The 20,000-nt window shown below is 41.4% G+C and overlaps 2 protein-coding genes and 1 non-coding gene across 5 annotated transcripts in view; 2 read left to right on the top strand and 1 right to left on the bottom strand.

Moving 5' to 3' along the window:
* LOC138053540 (DNA polymerase theta-like) overlaps positions 1-14,936 on the top strand; it is an 18,272-nt gene extending 3,336 nt beyond the window's left edge. The window contains exons 3-14 of one of the 2 annotated variants that reach the window (XR_011133224.1): positions 131-327; positions 487-635; positions 1,197-1,476; positions 2,265-2,879; positions 4,327-4,542; positions 5,363-5,607; positions 6,072-6,227; positions 6,709-9,519; positions 10,113-10,260; positions 11,875-12,035; positions 12,478-12,793; positions 13,378-13,507. Coding sequence is in view for 1 of the 2 variants with exons in the window: in XM_068900165.1 (XP_068756266.1) it covers positions 131-327; positions 487-635; positions 1,197-1,476; positions 2,265-2,879; positions 4,327-4,542; positions 5,363-5,607; positions 6,072-6,227; positions 6,709-9,519; positions 10,113-10,260; positions 11,875-12,035; positions 12,478-12,657; positions 13,378-14,718 (6,499 nt within the window). In the remaining variant the exon portion in view is untranslated. Of the gene's footprint in view, positions 1-130; positions 328-486; positions 636-1,196; positions 1,477-2,264; positions 2,880-4,326; positions 4,543-5,362; positions 5,608-6,071; positions 6,228-6,708; positions 9,520-10,112; positions 10,261-11,874; positions 12,036-12,477; positions 12,794-13,377 lie in introns of both variants that reach the window. The other variant, XM_068900165.1, reaches the window with a different exon arrangement.
* A 690-nt stretch (positions 14,937-15,626) lies between these two features.
* Positions 15,627-19,934, bottom strand: LOC138050812 (octopamine receptor beta-2R-like). Of its 2 annotated transcripts, XM_068897098.1 has the most exons (3): positions 19,799-19,912; positions 18,763-19,462; positions 15,627-18,079 (listed from the first exon to the last, which is right to left on the bottom strand). In XM_068897098.1, exon 3 carries the CDS (start codon positions 17,808-17,810, stop codon positions 16,788-16,790), a length of 1,023 nt encoding a protein of 340 aa, XP_068753199.1. In that variant the 5' UTR covers positions 17,811-18,079; positions 18,763-19,462; positions 19,799-19,912; the 3' UTR covers positions 15,627-16,787. The 2 variants fall into 2 exon arrangements, with proteins under 2 accessions (XP_068753199.1, XP_068753200.1); XM_068897099.1 differs by lacking the exon at positions 18,763-19,462 and having other exon boundaries at positions 19,799-19,934.
* Positions 18,941-19,013, top strand: Trnai-gau (transfer RNA isoleucine (anticodon GAU)). The gene has a single exon. It is a non-coding gene; the product is annotated as a tRNA-Ile (tRNA).
* Positions 19,935-20,000: the final 66 nt, after the last annotated feature.

Here is a 20,000-nt window from a genome sequence, read left to right on the forward strand (position 1 = left end):
AAAGGCTCTGCCAACACCTCAGACACAAGTTTAAAAATTTATGAGTAACAAAGATTTTTATATACATTGTTTATTGTAATAGATCAATCTTAGTGATTTATTTCATTAATTTTGTTTTTGCAAATTTCAGCCAAATTTTATCTGGTCTGTCAACATCCTTCAATAGGAGCATCCTGGAACCTGATTTCATTAGCTCAGGGAGTCCTTTGGAGCTGTCTTCCTGGGGACTTCCCCCTGTTGTCCTTAAAAGGTACCATGAGATGGGTATCACACGTATGTTTGAATGGCAGGCTGAATGTCTTCGCACAGGAAGGGTTCTCATGGGAGGTATGTCAGAGAGAAACATTCTTTGTTTCCTGTTTCCAAAGTAAAAATATTTTGGATTTTTGATAAGTCAAAAACTACTGCTTTACTTACATCTTCCTTATTAACTAAAGTGTATTTGAAGTCATCTCATCGTTTCTGACTTTTCCTTTTTTATGTCAGGCAACTTGGTATACTCTGCCCCAACCAGTGCAGGAAAGACGATGGTTGCCGAGTTATTAATGCTGAAACGAGTGCTGGAAACAAAAAGAAAAGCGTTTTTTATTCTTCCATTCATTAGTGTTGCTCGTGAAAAGATGTTTTACCTTCAGGTACTTGCTTTGAATCATTATCCAAATATTTGTATGCCAAAGCAAGTGTACAAGGAGAAATAACGTAGAAGAGCAGAAAAGCATTTGAATGACTCCTCATCATCATAATCACTATCTGGTTGCAAGCAAAGAATAATTCACCCTCACAAAACAAGAAATTTTCATCACTCATAAAATTAGGGAGGTCTCGTATAGTCGGTTGTCTCTTCCTACACGGTAATCTGAAGAAATAAAATATGATATTATTTGGTCCTTAACATGGAGGCAGTGACTCAGGCAAACGAGCTCAACGCGTTGTCCGAATGGTGAAATTTGACCAAAGATCTCTGCTTTAGTCAAGAATTCTTATCAAGAGATATTCGCCACCATTATGAGAAGCAGAGTGTAGGTGCCATGGAGAGGCTGTTGTGCTTCTTCTAAGCGATGCAGAGTTATTACAGGCATTCCATTATGGCACAGCTTTTCCCTCTTTATTCTTTGTCTATCACCATTAGTAATTCGTAATCATAGTAAGTTGTTTATAACCTTAATGTTCCTTTGCTTTTTTTTTCTTTCCTTTAGCGTCTTTATCAGGAAGCGGGGGTGCGAGTGGATGGATATATGGGAAGCCACGCCCCACCTGGGGGGTTAATCTCTGTCGATATAGCAGTCTGTACCATAGAGAAAGCCAATAGCCTGCTAAACCGACTACTGGAGGAGAAAAAAGCGCTGTCTTCTCTTGGAATTGTTGTTGTGGATGAGATGCACATGATTGGTGATCCACACCGGGGATATTTGCTGGAGCTCTTTCTGACTAAAGTGCGATACATCTCTGGCTACAATGACGAAACACAGAATGAAGGTAAATATTATCTCGAAAAGCGCGAAAAGCAATTTTATCACTAGAACGTATCCTTGCTTCGCTGCTTGGCCTCCCAAGTTATAATCCCTCACTCAGTGTGGTCAATAAGATTTTCTGGCTGATTTGTCAGAACTCGTATATTGTGGAAATGCTAGCCTGCGTGGTATACAGGCTAAACCGCTTTTATAGTCAAGGAGTCGAATTTTACCTATGTTTTGACTAACGTTTCTCGTTCACTTGTGGCTGCATCTGCCTTTTTGTAAAAATGACATATTTGTCATAGATGACTGAACCAGTCTTAGAACAATTTACTGGCATTTTGTGTGTTAATTAGGTCGCCTAGAAAGGTTAGAGTTTTGATTGTTAAATTGGCTGCATTTGAAAGTAGTTTTCATTTATTCTAGGTGAAAATGTTCACCGCAGTTTATGAAGAAGTTGCAGTTTCAAAGAAGCCTGGATTTTTTAAAACTTCTTCTTTTGCAGCATTGACTAGGATTACTTTCACTTACATAACCGCAGTTCAAATAAATGAAAATTTCGTACATACTCTGTCACAGTTTTCATTCAGTTGTCTTAAAGTTAGTCTTCACTAGAGATGACATTACAAGCAGCATACTCAGACTCACTCTTGCTGTTATTTAGATTCTATTGTTGTAGAAAAATGGGGTACAAATTAAAGATCAAAGCATTGCTGAGTGTGCGTTTGTTAAATTTTTTTTTTGCTTGCGTCGCTAATGAAAAGCGCCATGAAGCGCCATGTACTTAAGTCTTTTTCGTTGACTTTGCAGATAATGTAACTTCACCTGCGATACAGATAGTCGGTATGAGTGCGACTTTACCCAATTTAGACATGCTTGCAAAGTGGTTGTCCGCTGACCTTTACTTCACGGACCACAGGCCAGTTCCGTTGACAGAGATGATCAAAATAGGCTGCGCACTTTTTGACGGCAACTTAACAAAAATCCGAGAAATCACCGGTGGAACAGTGGCTGGGGACGACGATCACGTGATACCCCTATGCAAGGAGACTATTGTGGAAGGACACTCGGTCTTAGTCTTCTGTCCGACAAAAAATTGGTGTGAGAAACTGGCAGAGTCCATAGCGAGACATTTTGCTGAAATTGGAAGCTTGGGTCTCCAGGGGGAAGGGAGTCACACAGGTTCGGGCCGAGGATTTGTTAAAGCGTCGAACTTACTCACGTTTGACTACGTGGCGTTGAAGGAGGTGATCGAGCAATTAAAACGCACACAAGTAGGCTTGGACTCCGTGCTTTCTCGTTTGGTACCACATGCCGTGGCGTTTCATCATGCAGGACTCACTTTTGATGAGAGGGACATTATTGAGGGGGCGTTTAGACAGGGGTCTATTCGCGTGCTTGTTGCCACATCTACGTTATCTTCAGGTTTGAACAATATTTTTTTTTCTTTCGCGCGTCTTACGCTTCTTCTTACTATGCGTTTGTTTACAGCTTGATTTAGGTATTTGGAGTGCATATTATTATAGGATTGACAAACATTGCTTGAAATCTGTTACATCCGTGATGTTTGCCGCAACTTTTTGGGCCTTGGGTGAATTTATTTACAACATTTTATTTTATTTTATTTTTTATTTTATTTTTACAATTTAATGGCATCAAACGTAACACATGCTAACAAGAATAATATTAATAGCCATATGGATAATCCGAAAGGAGTCCAGGACACCATCAAAAAGAACAGATCACCAATGAATATATACTAATACAAAATACGAAAATACAGTAGTAAAATTGAAATAAAATCAATAATTCAACAATGGATAACTAATTTAATGTATTGTCCAATAAAAACTTCTTAACTCCCCGCTTAAAAATATTTACACTTACTGCCTTACGAATATCGTAGGGCAGAAGATTCCAGGAGTCAACTATCCTGTGACAAAAACTATATTTGAGTGGATTTGTTTTTGCATATTTCGTTTTAAGAGATAAATCATCATATTTCCTAAATGAAAAATGATCAGCATCAGAATAAAAATCAATGTAAGAATCAATATTGACATTGCTTATTCCATTGAGAGCTTTATGTAAAAAAGTAACATCAGCTAGAATTCTCCTATTTTAAAGTGACATCAACATGCACATATAGAAACATGCACATATAGAAACCACAACTAAGGTGAATTCAGCATTGTACTGTGTAGGAGTTCAGTTTCCAGCGTGAGAGACATGGCTTCGCATTTACGGTAAACGCCGGGCTGAAATTTGCAGTGGAATAATACATGAGATATACATGTAGGCCACGATAAACTAGAAGAAGGTTCGCCTTTGTCGTTATCGGCAAACTGCAGGGTGATATTTGTCAATCTTTTCATGTTTGTTCAGCTTCTACAGGCTAAGGTCACTATCCACGATCTAAAAGGGAGGCATGGTGTACATAAATTAAAATACGGCCTTGTTGGCTGTCGTTTTGCATTAAACTCAACGTTGGTCAGTTGCTGAAAACGGCGAAAAAAATGCGCATTTGCCACTATTTAATTCGCACTCTTGCCTCGCCTCCTGTTTTGTGGTTTTCGGCGGGTTTTGGTGCAGCGCTAAAATATCCTGTGTTTTCCGCTCTCAACACCTTTTGGAATGGAGAACGAGTTTGACTCCGACTAAAGCACGCGTTTTTTAGCAAAGATCAACCTCTAAACTCAGTGCTTTTGCTTCGAATGTAACTCTTACTCTTCGTCATGTATAATAATAGGTCCTTCTTGGGAAGGAGGAGTGGGAACTAGTTGACTTTTACCCCTTCTTCAGTATGAGACCGGTCTTTACGCGTTTCAGTTATCGTACAATGAGGTACTGATTCCTTGTGTTTCCTTTTCAGGGGTAAATCTACCCGCCCGTCGTGTGATCATTCGTACCCCAATATTTCACGGCAAGTTAGTGGATGCTCTTGTGTACAAACAAATGGCTGGCCGCGCAGGACGCAAAGGCGTTGACGCCCTGGGAGAGAGTGTGCTAATATGTAAGCCCGCTGAGCGACAGAGGGCAACATCGCTGTTGAATTCTCAACTAAAAGCTGTACAAAGTTGTCTGCTAGGTATCCAATCATTCGATTTTTATGTCTCTAGCATTCAACGTCGCATTTCAAAGCCGACATTGAAGACCTTGTTCGGTTTTAAGTTTGCGCTGCTCCACTCGTAGCTCAAGGACTTGCTATCTATTTAAGAAATAGATTCCATGTTGCCGTGCGTCTGTTCAGTAATAGATCACAGATGACGTCAAAATGTGGTAAGAACAAAAAAGTGGCAAACGAGGCGATAGCCGGGTGTGTCACTGATGTTCTTACCACATTTTGACATCTTCTGTGATCTATTACTGAACAGACCCACGGCAACATGGAATCTATTTGTTTTATATAATAAAGAATTAACTTTATTCGCATAAAAGCTGATGGTGACGTCAATCGTGCGTCTGTCCTCTAATATATCATAGGCAAGAACCAATCAAAATCCGTGAATAACTTGGGTTATTGTATAAAACGGTCTAGTCCCATTCAAGATAAATGGTTTGCGAATAATTAATGAAAACAAGGTTTTCCGAGGTTTTTTACCGTAGGAAGCAATGGTTACGGAAACTTTTTTCCTGGCTGTAGCTTTTAAGGTGGGTATACTAAGAAATTTGCATCTGGCAACAAAAATAAGCTTGACCAAGTTTAAAAGTTTTTTACCCTCCGGAAGCATAGCTTGCGTCAACAAGCTGTTTCGCGCACGATTACTGTGAAAATTTTCACGACAACAACAATGTTTCGTGGCATAGCCAGGCTGCTGCTCGAAAGCCCGAAAAGTGCTTCTTTTTAGGCAACAATTAATAAAATAAGTCACAAGTAGTTCATTTTAGCGCTCTTGGTATTGTTTCAGGCAAAGACGACAACGGCGGAATAAAGCGCGCGCTTCTTGAGGTAATCTGCAGTGGAGTAGTCACCAGGCCTCAGGATGTCGAACGTTACGCGGGCTGTACATTCTTCGCTTCAGTCCCCACGCAGCAAGAAACAGGCGACACAGACGCTGTTATTAAGGAGACGGTGAAGTTTTTGGTGGAAAGAGAGTTCGTTCGTTTGCAGAAATGCGAGGAAAATAAAGAAAATACTGACGAGAACAAAGAAGTAAGTTGAACAGAAATAATGTCTGTGTCCGTCCCCCTTTTTCATCCGATTCAACCGTTGCTACACTCGGAAATCACCGGTGTTGTGTTTCTCCCAACATTATCTCCTTTTGGATGGAATAAGACAGATAATGAGAATAAAGAAAATAATCACTTACCAGGTTCTTTAAACTTGGTCATAGGCTGTACAAGTTAAGTAAATCAGACCTTTAGGAGTTATTAGTTTGCTCATCTGTTCCTTTTAGCTTTGAGTGTTCCGCTATTCCTTTGGCTTTGTTGCCACGTTCTAAGCCTATCTAAGGTAAAAGAAAAACCAATGTGGCATTTGGTCATATATATGCGCTCTCCCGCGCTTAGAGCAGCCAGCTGCCTTAGATTGTCCCCGTCTGTTGTAATTGGCTAAAGTAAAAACTTTGATTATTGGCTGCGTATCGATTGAAAACCGCTGAAATCGTTTCATTACAGCGACAAGTTAAAGATCAGAGATATGTTTCCTCGCAACTCGGCATGGCTACCTTAACTTCTGCACTTTCTCCAGACGAAGCGTTGGTCGTATTTGCTGAGGTTCAGAAGGCGCGAAAGTGTTTCGTACTCGAGAGCGAATTACATATCATTTACCAGGTGAGCTTAACAACATTCTTTTTGAGTGGTTTAAGTGTAAACGACTCAAGGGATTTGTCCAATTGAGTAAGCCTCATTCCCGAGTATAACTTTGCCCCCCCCCCCCCAAAAAAAAGCTGGCTGTTGAAACAATGGTTTCTTTTGTTCCGTGGTTGGCACATTTGAATATCAAAACAAATGTGGCGTCAATGTTTGTAAACAAGAAATATCCGGCACTATATGTTAATCGTTCCCATCACCACACACCTTATAAATTAATCAGGTTAAAGTTTTTTCTGTCATTTGAAAATGATGTCATGGTGACATCGAAACGTTGTGTAACACTTATTTCGTTAATTTTTACACTTAAGTTATGATTAACTGAACGAATTTTAAAATTGTTTTTGTGACGAGTAAGTATTCTCTAAAAAACGAGAATAAAGGTTACTCGTGATTTTGACTCAATGGTGAAATTAATTGTGTTTATTATCTGGTTTCCCAGGTAACGCCTATATACATACAAGACCAATGGCCCAACATAGATTGGTACCAGTACCTTCGGATCTGGGAGCGCCTTCCTGCAAACATGCGCCGTGTGGCCGACTTAGTCGGAATAGAAGAAGCGTTTCTCGCCAGAGCTATTCGTGGTCGTATTTTGACGCGTACTGATCAACAACGTCAATCTCTTGCCGTACATCGCAGATTCTTTGCGGCATTAGCACTTCAAGACCTCGTACATGAAATACCTTTAAATGTCGTTTCGAGACGATACGGAGCGAATCGTGGAATGCTACAAGCCTTGCAAGGTTCTGCTGCAACATTTGCGGGGATGGTTACAGTGTTCTGCCAGAAGCTCGGCTGGACTAACATGGAATTGCTTTTATCACAATTTCAGAGTCGTCTCTCGTTTGGCGTGGAGAGAGAACTGTGCGACTTGGTACGAGTATCTCTCTTGAATGCTGCCCGTGCGCGCATGTTGTACAACGCTGGCTATCATACCATAGCATCTATGGCGTCAGCGCCTCCCTCTGAGGTCGAGAATATTTTACACAATGCAGCTCCATTTGTCAGCGGGCTTAAGCACGGCCAAGAGACCGAGACAGAGGTACGAGAACGAAGTGAAGCACGCGTGATCTGGGTTGCAGGACGGAAGGGACTCACTCTAAGCGCTGCCGCTAAGCTGATCGTTAACGAAGCAAAACAACTGCTACAAGCTGATGTGGCACAGCTTGGAATCGAGTGGAGGCCTTTAGAGACCGCAGAAAACAATAATGAACAGGGAGTGAGAGAGGGAGGAAATAGGGCTGAAAATGTTGGCTCCACGTCTTCTGGCTTGCGAGTAGGGGAGACAATGCAGATTACCGCAGCCGTTAGTAATTGCAAAAGATCCGATGAAAAGTCAAAAACTAATACAGAGACCAAGGAAAATGAAGTGTGTCCATCGTTAAACAGTGGAAAGAAGATTGTTGGTGTTGGAAGGACTGAGAAACGATTGGCTGGACCAAGTTCCGATAGGCAAATGGACCCAATACAATGCGATGGAGATCTCGAGAGGCCTTTAAGAAACGTAAAGGCCCCTGTACCGAAACGCCATGATTGTCCTAATGTTAAAGTAAAAGGACAGTTGAGTCATAAAACAAGACCAGATGCGGCTTTCAAATCGGACAATGAAGAATGCGTGACTGTACCGGAAACGTTGCAACAGTCAAGTCACACTGAGAAAAGGGACCAGAAAGATCCAAGCCCTGTCTCAGTCCGCCCTCCCGTGGTACCCTCTGTTGCTGCGATAGGAAATGAAAGTACACCTTGTTCAAGAGGCAAGCGGCGCCCTCAAGTTGCTGAAATATGTGAATCTCGAGAAAAAGTAAAAAAGAAAGAAGCTGCGGAGACGGATATTCAAGAAGTAGCAAGGAACGTTACCACTTCAGCTTTCGTGGAGCTGTCCGCTGACTCAGAGCTGTTCAGTGACCCTCAGTCTGTTTCAATGGAATTGTATTCAGAGCCGTTTGAAGGAGAGGAACCTTTTGATCAAGAAAAAACAAAATGTCCTAGTCGTGACGATGACAAAGTTATGCTGGATTCTCAAAAGCTGCCCAAGTGTAGTTTGAGTGACACCTTTCTGATGGAGTGCGACATGATCGAATATCATGGCGTTCAAGGGTCAGTGGAAAATGGCGTTATTAAAGCATCGTCTGGAAAGGATTTGAACAAGCATGAAGCAAACATTGTCACCTCGGTCACACTCAACGATTTAACATGTGGTGAAGAACAAAACATGATCGGTGAATGTGATACTCATCCGCGATTCCAAATCCAAGGTACAGAGGAATTTCGTGCAGGACAGAGTTTCGAGTTTCTACCGTCTGTTGGTTCACTCGCTGTGCAGTCGCCTACACGCAACACGGGTGATGACGGAGCCTCCGCCGATAGGGCAACAAATTCATTTTCCCTGCATCTTTCGTCCAGTGATGGTTTTTCAGATCTCTCATCGCTGGCCATGAGCGAGTTACTGGACAAGGAGGCGGAGACCATTGATTTGCAAGGAGAAACAGAAATAGCTGTGAATCTCGGGGAAGCTAAGTTTACGAAACTCAGGGATATGAATCCTGCGAAGGAGCTGTCTAAACACGATGACGATAAATCACCTGCGAAGAAAATACCTGACGATAAATCGCCTGCGAAGAAAATACGTCGCAATGAGGCGCGGCAAGATGGTGCATTTGACGTGGCTGACTTGCCAATTTCTGATGTGTTCGTTTGTACCCCTCCTCGAGAAATAAGACATTCCCCAGCCGATTTTACCACTAAAACGTCCGCTACTCCATTGTCGTCGAGGAAAAGACGTTCTCCTTCACGATCTCCTTATTCAAACGCCCCTGATGAAGGGTTGTCAATCATTGATGTCACTGGGCACGAGCAGGTTTTCTCCTTGTTTCTCGATGAATGGCTGAGTCAAAAGCGGTTCTCTTTGGCTGTGGCTTGTGAAAGGACTCTTGATAATGTTCCCAGGATAGGAGGGCGATTCACTAACGTTACGACTTCAGAGGGATCTTCGCGTGGTCTTAAAGTAGAAGGGGAGGATCAAGTGATAGTTGGAGTTGCAGTGAGCTGGGGCGGCAAAGATGCTTATTATGTGTCTCTCAAAGAACATGCGCAGTCCGAAACCGAACAACCGGACGACAGTCAGGTCGAGTCAGCGGTCGATATTAATCTGACGATAGCTCGTCGTTTAAATGCTTTGAAAAGTGTTGTTCAGAACTTGAGCGAGAAGGAAAAGCCCATGGTTTGTTTTGATGTCAAAGAGCATTGCAAGGTGAGACAACTTACAAGAATGTAAAAACGTTTAAGACTGGTTACTACGTTGACTGGTTACTTACGGTGGACTATATCTGCCACGGTTAAACTTACTTTTTCGTGGCAAAACGTACTTTTTTGCGGCAAAACTTTTTTCCTCCTTGATTAGGGTTAAGCCGCGAAATGGGGATAACCTCGATGGCGTCCCCGAATTATCCGAATTAAGGGGAAGAAGATGAAACGGGAGAGGTTTTCACTCAAAATACTTTTTATACCGAGATCATGGCATTCAAAAGTATCTTAGATTTTCTATCAACGCATCACAACGAAAGAGGGAAAAGGAAGAAAGTAAGTGAAAATGTGGAGAAAAGGTTCGTGAAAAAGCAGGTTTTTGCGTGAATTAGTAAATTTTGCTCACCGTTTATTGCAGCAAAGCCTCCAAAAACAAGCGCGAAATGTGGTAGTCAGAAAATTATCATTTGGGGCTTCAGATATTTCTTCTTTCCATGGAAGAGAATCCAGTCACAATACTTCTGTTGTCGACTGAGTACAATTTATAATGATTGTTCGTGATGCTAACTCGCATTTTCGCTATGGCTTCTTTACCAACAGGCTTTTGCCCGATCGGCTGGTATTTCTCTCAATGGCCCAGTTGAAGATCCAAAGGTGGCCAGCTGGCTTTTGGATCCGGGGGCCAAAGAAAAGAGCCTTCATCAGCTCGTGGGACAGTACATACCTGAGGAAGCTCCTCTCTTGGAAGGTGAAGGGATACTACGATACTACTAAGAGCTCAATGCAAATACATGCATGTAGCCGGAGCATGCGCGGGAAAGCACTTTCGAGCAAATCTCAATAGGCTAGTTTCGAATTGTGCAGCAACAAAAGAACAGAGTCGAGGTTCAGGGGACTAAATTTCATTTTCCTTTGTATTAAACAATACAGAATGCTAATTATTCCCCTGAACCTCGACTCTGTTCTTTTGTTGCTGCACAATTCGAAACTAGCCTATTGGCTTTGTTTCGCGTGTGGGCTCTGTTGTTCAAAGCCAAGTTAAGATAATCCTGGATTAGTGGAATTCTTAATTGCAGTTCACTTTCCGATCAACGAAGATTTACACATTATTTCTGTCCTCTTCGGTTTGACTTAAACTTTTCCTTTCTTCAGCCTAAAATAATAGTTTTCCCTTTCACTCCCAACAGTTGCACTTTAAGATGAAACTCTTGCCAACGCCAGACGATTTTACTCGTCAATAGGGAACCACTTAGGACTCAGAAAGTGAAGAAAAAATTCTAACCTCGGTTGTTGTTTAATTCATGCAAATAAACTAATGCAAATAAGAAAAATCTATTGTTTTCGCTCATTTGCATTAGATTCGTCACATGTAAAATGCGACGTTTAAAACGGGCCTAACTCAATCCGGCTTTCAAAATACGGGGACCAGGGGCCCGTTTCTCGAAAGTCGCGAAAGCTTTTCGGCCTTTGTGAAAATACGATCAGCTTGTTTTGAAAAACTGGTCTTTTAAAGTGTTTTTAAGGAAACGAAAGGCAAAATTATTGTGAAGAGGGAACGGTGGCACCCGGAAAGTTTCGGGACTTTTACCGATAAGCTGGGAGACAATATGGCTCAATTTTTGAGGCTATAGGGAGATTTAGTTTTGCGATTCTATGGAACCGCAAACTACAGGTCGCTGCTTGTCATCTTCATCTACATGTTCCAGCACTTGGAAAAGCCCCTTTTGGACTTATGGCTGTTTCCGCTTATGTGGCCTCATAAACCGCAAGCCTTTTTCTGCTGGAGAGAACAGGACAGGCACAACGCCGGGACTTCCATCCCCAACTCTTCCCGAATAGTGTATGGGTTCTTTAAACGTCCACTGATGAACATGGAGGATATTTGTGAGACGGGGTCTACGGTTTCTAGTCTTTATCCGAGAAGACTTGATCGTGTAAACATTTGAGGACGCAATTACAAATGCAGCACTTTCTCATCAGTTATTTAGAGATCCTGAGTGTTGATCCGGCTGGGGTTCGAACTTGCAAACTCCCGCATGACAGCCCCATGCTCAACCAACTGAGCCACCGGTGCTTTATCGCTAAAAGGCAAGAAAAGAGCAAAAACCAGTGAAGTTTCTTTGACTTTCAGCAAAATACAAATTTCAGCCTGATGTTTGCCGTTTGTCGTAAACTCGATGCTCGCAGCAGCACAACAAAGCAAGCCGTCGGCAGATGTCTTTCAACACTTATTTAAAAACAGCCGAAAGTTAAAAATGAATTTGAGCATGATCCTTCCCCAGTTGGCTGTGTACCGTATTGAAATGTAGCCGATCAAAAAGGCTTTTATATATCTTTGTTCAATTTTCCGTCTTAAATTCAGGTTGCGGTGGTGGACTGGGTACAGGGGGACTGGCACTAGCATATCAATGTCAGCAAAGTGGCCGAGTGAGAGCATGTGTCGAGTCTGTCCTTGTACTTCCGTTGATGACAAAACTGCGGCCGCTGGTAGAAGCAGAAGGCTTAATGGAAGCTTTTACAAAGGTTCTGCATCGATTCCAATTCCGCTATTTATAAGTTCATTGATGTGCGGTGACATTTTGATTGGAAATGCCGTGAAATAAAAAACGACTGCATGCATCTGCAACCTTGATACCATGAAATTTCCTTTATCTTTTGTAGCTCTATTTTCGTTTGTGTTGAGCCTGTTTTAATCATGTTTGCCGTTTGAGGCTGATTATATATGTTTGCGGCTGTTCTGCTTTCATAGGACCCCTTTAAAAAATACCATAATACTCTTTGTTTTTGCTCCTAAATTTTGCACATGCATTGCTTCCTGTTTCTCTTGAGAAAATATAAACAATACTTATGCAAACTTTTCGAGGGCAAACGAAGAATATTATGGTATTTTGAAAGTGGACTATTGTGATCATCTACATGATTTTCCTCATTTTGACGTCTCAACTTTTTATCCCCTTGTTTTTAGGTGGAAATGCCATCGCTGCTGTGTTTAGCTCGAATGGAATTAAATGGCTTTGGATTTTCAGATTCACATTGCGAACATCTCAAGAACATACTACAAGCTAAACTGCGCACGCTCGAGGAAGAGGCGTATCGATTGGCCAATCACAGCTTTTCTCTTACAAGCCGCGAAGATGTGGCGCAGGTTTGGTCATGCTGGTCCATTATTCTCTCTGATTGAAGCCAATATTATCGCACAATAGAAAAACAGAGCGATTTGTGACTTCGATGGAAAAACGGAATTTCCCAATTTTTAACACGCGCTGCCTTCGGCGTCCCGGGTAATTATTCGCACAATATGAACATTTAATCCAAAGGCCATAGGAGCCTGGCATAATGAGAGTGACCAGGCCTAATAAGCTAATACTTATTTCTCTACCTTTGAGCAATCAATATTTCTTGTTACCCGCGTAATGAAAATCCGTTCGCAATTTTCGATTTGAGGATAGTTAAGGACGGTGCCTACTAATTCAAAGGTTTTTTTGCGCGGTTCACTGAATATACGGGAAAAGCAGGTCTTTACAAGTGTTGTCAAAAAGAAAATTGGGGGTAGCCACGCATTTTTCGAAGGTAATTAATCAACAATATTGGTAAAAAGCTTTGAAATACAAAACAATGTATGGCGTTCTTTTCCAAATTGAAGCTTTATTATCTCTGAAAAATGCGTGGTAACCCTTTTTGGATACCAAGAGCACTTGCTAAGTTCTGCTTTCTCCGCATAGTTTAAACCGCGCAAAAATATCCCTGTATTAATAAGCACCACCAATAGGAAATCCGAGTATCTCGAGATACGCCGAACGTATGCGCAATAACAATAGTAGGCAACGTCCTTAATAAAGCATTAATCCTATCCCCTCTCCTGCAGGTTCTCTTTGTCGAGCTAAAGTTGCCGCATGATGAAGACGGACAAGTGACCAAGCGTAAGACGCTGGGTGTGGCGCGGCGAGGAGCTTCTCGCGCCACCAAACATTTAAGCACCAATAAGGAAGTTTTAGAAAAACTGAAGCACCTTCATCCCTTGCCTGGATTGATAATGGAATGGCGAAGGATCAACACGGCTTTAACTAAGGTTGTATTTCCACTACAAAAGGAAAAGTGCATAAACAAGAGGTTGAACATGCCGCGAATCCACTCATTGAGTCAAACACACACCGCAACAGGCCGAGTATCTTTTGCGGAACCAAATTTGCAAAACGTTCCCAAAGATTTTGATATTTCTTTGCCAATGACGATTGCCGAAAGCCCTCCTCTTGGGGACTGGAACGAAAGGTCATGTTCAAGACGAGGTCAGCGCAGAGAAAATCGACGGAGCACAATCAAATTGAAATCTGGCTCCATTGCAGCGGTTACTGGACCTAACTACGCAGTGAGCATGCGCACTGCTTTTGTTCCGTTTCAAAATGGCGTTCTTTTTGCTGCGGATTATTCGCAGCTCGAACTCAGGTTAATTGCACATCTTGCAAACGATGAACGCCTTTGCAGAATACTTAATCGTGGTGCAGACGTGTTTAGAATGATCGCGGGCGAGCTTTTTAGAGTACCCGCGGTCTCAATAACAGATGATCAGCGGCAGCATGCTAAACAAGTTTGCTATGGCATCATTTACGGGATTGGTGCGAAAGCTCTTGGCGAACAACTGGGTCTTACTGAGGAAGAAGCTGCTTTGTTTACTGACAAGTTTGCTTCTCGCTATGTTGGGGTAAAGAGATATCTCAAAGAGACAGTTGAACAATGTAAGAAGCAAGGGTTTGTCAGAACCGTGACCGGTAGGAAGCGATTTCTCCCAGCTATAAACTCAACCAATGCACATGCGCACAGCCAAGCTGCGAGACAGGCAGTGAATACCACCGTGCAAGGGTCGGCAGCTGATCTAGTTAAAACAGCTATGGTGAACATCGATAGGCGCTTAGCCGAAGAATTTCCGTCGTGTACTTACACACACAGACACGCCTACCCTGATCTTCATTCAAATGATAACAAAAACCGGAGGGAGCATTCGAAGGCGGATATCCCACCCCTTGTTGGTGGTTATTTTGTTCTACAACTTCACGATGAGCTGTTATTTGAGGTGTCGGTAGATGAACTTAGACGCGTGGCGCAGATTGTTAAAAATGAGATGGAAAACGCCATGAAATTAACCGTAGCACTGCCTGTTAAAATGAAGGCTGGTCCTTCTTGGGGAAATATGGCAGAATTCGAATTGTGAGGTTTCCGACGAGAAGTGAATTGTATATTTTTTTCTAATTTACGCGTATCTGATATTGATTGTAACTTATTTAATTGCTATTTATTTGCGCCGATGAAAATAACTATAGATAGTAATATACCAGATCTGTATACAATTATTTAATGCTTTTAACATTTTACAGTGAGGCGCAATGTACGTAGTGACATACAATTGTGGAATTATAAATGGGAACGAAATAGCTCTACCTGCCTTTTTTTCGACAGATGATAAAGAATATCTTTGAAATGCTGAGATAATGATTTATTCATAACTTATCGTCATCATCTTGTTCTTCCTGGTCCAACGCGATGCCGGGTTAACGGTTCTCTGTCGTCTCCTGTCCTGAGTATACTCATGACTGAGTTCTTTTACGTTTATGTCATCCCTCTCATTTTCCATCTATCTTTTACGCGGCCTGTGTCCTGGTCGGTCTCCCTCGGATTCCATCTTTCAAGTCTTTTTCAGTTTGTTTTTATAGCTTATAATAAAGATGTGTCCATAACAACGCAGTCCTTTGTGTTTATGATGCCTTCAACTCACCATTCGTCTCGTCTGCGTTCTCTCCTCTGTCAATCTTTCAGGCTCATTCCTTGATCCACTTCAATAACTTCACCCCTAATTGATGAAGGGGTTTAGTTTCTAACGAAACCGTGGTACCGCGTTGATGTGAAAGTGACAGAGAAATTGTTTTATCAACTGAGTTGATATGGTAAATTAACCACCGTAAAGAAATTCGAAAGCTGACGTTTCAACCCTTCGTCAGAGCGAAGCTCCAATAGACCATATTCGTATTCTCAGTATTGGACTGGAACTAGCTTGCAATGGAGGCTAATGCGGGGGAATATATCAAAAAGTATTTGCATTTGAAAAGATTCCCCCGACATTAGACTCCATTGCAAGCTAGTTCCAGTCCAATACTGAGAATACGATTAGGGTCTATTTATTATACAGTTTAAGGTGCTACCTCTGTCCGCCTCGATCAGCTTTTGCTATACTTGCGGACAGAGTTGTACGTCATATAGTCAGTAAACCCCTCAGCTTTCGAATTTATTTACGATTGCAACTCACTTGATAAACCTATTTCTGTATATACTTCGATTATTGTTGCCTTAATATTTTTTGTCACGGATATCGTGTTTTATGTGTCGTTTCTTTTTGCTTAAGACTTCCTTGAATTTGCCGTCGGCTCTAGTAATTTTAGTTACTACAAGAAAGGTGAATAAACTAATCTACCCATCCATTTATCCGTCCAACCTGCTTTTCCATTTGCCAATCTGTATCTCTACAAGGGTGGCTAACATGCCTCCATGGATGCATAGTTAATAGAGGGGAATGGTTAGGAAGCTCGGCAAACATCAAAGGAGCAAACAAAGATGCCAAGATTTAGGTTGGAAAGTCCACGACCGTGCACAATCTTTTGTTTTGCGCTCATACACTATGCATGAATTACGTAATCAACACGTTTCTATTGGTTAGTTCCTCAGTACGGAGTAAACTACTATTGTGTTTTGTGCACGGTCAAGGCCAGAAAAGAGAACAAAAACCTACAACAAAGAAAGTTGTCGGGTTTTATAACCATTCCCCTCTATTAACTATGATGGATGATGATCTTGATGGAGCTGAAAGACTAGTGAACCCGTTCCCGTTCGCTGACAAAGAGCCACTTTGCTGTTCGGCTTCAGCTCAGCGCTTAGATGTCAGTGTTCAAGAGGGAGGAATTAGAGATGTGGGAATGGTTCAGCTGTCTGTTCGATTTATACCGCATACCCTATGGAGCAAAGTTGTGATTGCATCAAAATTATCTTTGGTTTATACAGAGTATGTCTGTTAACAACAGCCCTTCGATGTTTCTGAATCTGTGTTCCCACCTATGTAAATGATGGTGCGCAAATGTCTCACATTTGATTCATCAGGAGTCCATCCAGAGGAAACGACTGTTCGCATTAAGTACCAAGTGTGCCGATCTTGAGTTTATTCCACAGGCCAAAGTAGTAAAAATTCTAAACTGCCATAAATAAGGAACGTTGTCATTTGTTTCTGTTGATAGGTCAGCTGCGCATTGAAGGGTTTTCTGTGTAAATATCGGATGGATTCGTATCTTCCAATTCCAATAACTCTTTACTGCCTAGAATGGTGGAGCGGCTCTGGGAACTCACAATGGAGCCTCCCAGCGTATCATTTGTTTTCCTAAACTGAATGTTCTTGTCTCTTCTTATTATAACCATCAATGTTTTCCTGACATCGCGGTTACAAACTGAATAAATAATTGGATTCAAAACAGGAGACAAGGACATTAAAGCAAAAGTCAACAAATCGTATTCGTACGGCCCATACGAACTTGTCGTGTAGATATTCCTTGCGATCAAGTAGGATCCCCTGGGAAGCCAGCAACAAATTAAGCAAATTGTCACTCCGAGACAACATCTTATTGCTTTACACAACTTAACTCGTCGGGTTGTCTTCTTCGGACTTATTGCCTTTATGTGTTTTTTCTGCTGTCTGGCCGCTTGAAACATTCTAATATAAGCAAATATAATCCCTGTTGCGGCGACAAGTAAAACAGAAAAATGAAACACTCCGAAGGCTTTGTTGTACTTCGTATATCTTTCCGGAGTTCGAAGCGAAATCATCCAAATTAAACGGAAGAAATTTAAACAGGGAAGACTCCAAATTAGTAGCATTTTTTTCCACATGTTTTCAAATGCCATTCTCTCGGGATATGTCAGTGGATAAATGATTGCCAAATACCTATCATAGTTCAATGCGCAAACGCTTAAGAATGATAGTGACAAAACGTAATCGACCACTGTTCCCATTGAAATAAGCCATAAAGGTGTTGGTGAAATAAGGTAGTGAAGCGGTTTCCAAGGGACCGCTACAAAACCCACCAAAATGTCTGCGATTGCTAGATTAACAAAAAACAAATTTCCTGTGACTCGAAGTCGTCTTTGTGTCCAGAGCAAAACACAAATTCCCGTGTTTAAGGCGACGATGGTTGTGGATACTGTGCAGGCCCAAGCGATAGATAAATACGTTACCCACAAGGGAGGGATCGTTGTTGTTTGATTCATGTTGATCCGTTCGCGGCGAAAGAATCAGTTTGTGACCTTTTCCAACTCAAATCCAGGTACAATGTCCACGTAGACGGCTGTGACAATTTCCTTGTGTAGGATCTGGAGGCTGACCTTGCATTGACAAAACGCATTTACATTAAGCAGTTTAATGTAGAAATTCCGGAAACGTGACACGCATAACCAATCAACTATTGGACTAATCTTTTTCCCTTGCACATTGCGTGGAAGAGTGCGTCTGATCCCATCCACGGAGTAGGCTTTCTGAACTGCAAATTGAAATCACTTGTCAGTTTTTAACAATTGTTTGTGTTACCAACCTCATGAGAATTTTCCTGAAAATCCATTATTTCAATCCAAGACAGGTTTAATATGACTTTGCAGTGAATAACTTCACGAACTGCGATAGATTTATTTTCAAATGCCAGTCTAGAATCAGTTTCTTGTCCAGAATTTATGAACTATACGTTTTTCCCAACACATTTGCTTCTGTAACTTTAAAGCAGTTTCTCTTCTACACTTGGCGTGGCCGTTCGTCATCATCATCAAATTAAAACGTAAAACTAATTAGTGGACATCAACATCTGTCTTTGTCACACGAGAAAGAGATCAATACAACCAACTATTGAAAATTCACCAGTTGAACAAATGTGTTATGTATTTACTGATTCAAGGCCTGAAGCAGATAAGCCGCACATAAGATTACTATAATACAACATTCACTTTGTCTCAGCTTGATTTTTTTCATTCACTATTAATATCTTCTAAGAGAAGCCACAAATATTCACGCTTAAACTTGTTTAACTATATTTATCACTTGTCATCGATCCATTTTCCGGTGTCACTATTAAATATAATCTATTTCCGCACATGCTTTGCATAGTGAGAAGAAAGGTCGCACGTCTTTCAAAAAAATCCATATAGTTGTGAAAGTGTTCACGGTCGTACTTACTATATAATCCACCTATCTTATGTTTCGGGACAATTTTCCAAGAGCTGGTCATTCGTGGGTTCTAACGTTCCCGTGATGAATGAATCAACGATTGAAATGACATATGAAATGAGTCGTGCGTTGATTCATTCTTCAATGGAGCATTAGAACCCACAAATGACGAGCTCCCAACGTCAGTGGCTTCATAGCTCAGTTGGTTAGAGCGTCGTACTGATATCGCGAGGCCACGGGTTCAAACACCGTTGAAGTCCTGAAGATTTCAGGGTTCTCTACGCGATTGCTAAAATTGGGTTCTTATCTGCAAGGATCATAGCTTCACTTCACTTGCGTCCCGTTTGCTTGGGGATTAAGGCTTCAGAGATCCCAAACTGTTAAGCTACTTAAGCTAGTGGGTATAGTAATTATAGATAAAGGAACCGTTTCTTAAAAGGGGGCTCCGTCAATGTAGTCAAAAGGGTACGTCCATAGGCAAAAAAGGACCCCCTGTCCTTATCAGCGTTTAAACCCACGACGTGATACTTTGGAAAGATCTTACAAATGGGCGCTACTTTAGGCTTTATATCCATTAGTGTATTGGCTTTTTACGGAGGAAATGGAAACTCGGGGGAGGGAAATTTTGTGAGGATAGGATTATTTTCATTTGGCCCAGCTAGGTGAGCTTATATCATCACAGTATTGGACCAAGGTTTCCTTAATGCTCCTGTAATTAAAAAAAAAAAATAGTTTTAGTTCGAAACAGAATCCCAGCCAGTGTTTGGGAATGACATTTGGACCAGAGAGCAAAGTAAGCTGCCATTAGTCAAAATTGTCGAATTTTAGTGAGGCAATTTAATACTGAACCACGACCACAAAAATAATAACCAGCTTTATTTGCATGACTTAAAAGTCTTTGAAATTATTGCAAAAGCCACTAGTTTAAAAGAAAACTACGAGTGTTAATTTCGAATACCGATAACATTTTTAACCATGTGTTACCTAGCTCGCGTTTTTTCCCTTCCATTCTGATAAGATAGACACAAAAGTCAGGTTTTCTTACCTCAATGCTGAAGTGAATTTTACTAGTCAATATAGGGTAATGTCATCATCTGAATCCATTAGCTGTGTTATTAAAGACTTTCGTGATGGTTGCCGCAGGTTTGCGATTCTTGGCTCAACTAGAAGGCAACATGAATGAACGCCCCATTTCTTAAATGATAAAATCAATGCCAGACCGCCCTTCTTTCGAGTGCTTCCTATTC

The sequence above is a fragment of the Montipora capricornis genome, chromosome 6, assembly GCF_036669925.1.
Source record: "Montipora capricornis isolate CH-2021 chromosome 6, ASM3666992v2, whole genome shotgun sequence".
NCBI lineage: Eukaryota > Metazoa > Cnidaria > Anthozoa > Scleractinia > Acroporidae > Montipora > Montipora capricornis.

Excerpts from the sequence above, each read along its gene's own strand:
- LOC138050812 (XM_068897099.1), bottom strand. The coding sequence starts at position 17,810 with ATGAATCAAACAACAACGATCCCTCCCTTGTGGGTAACGTATTTATCT.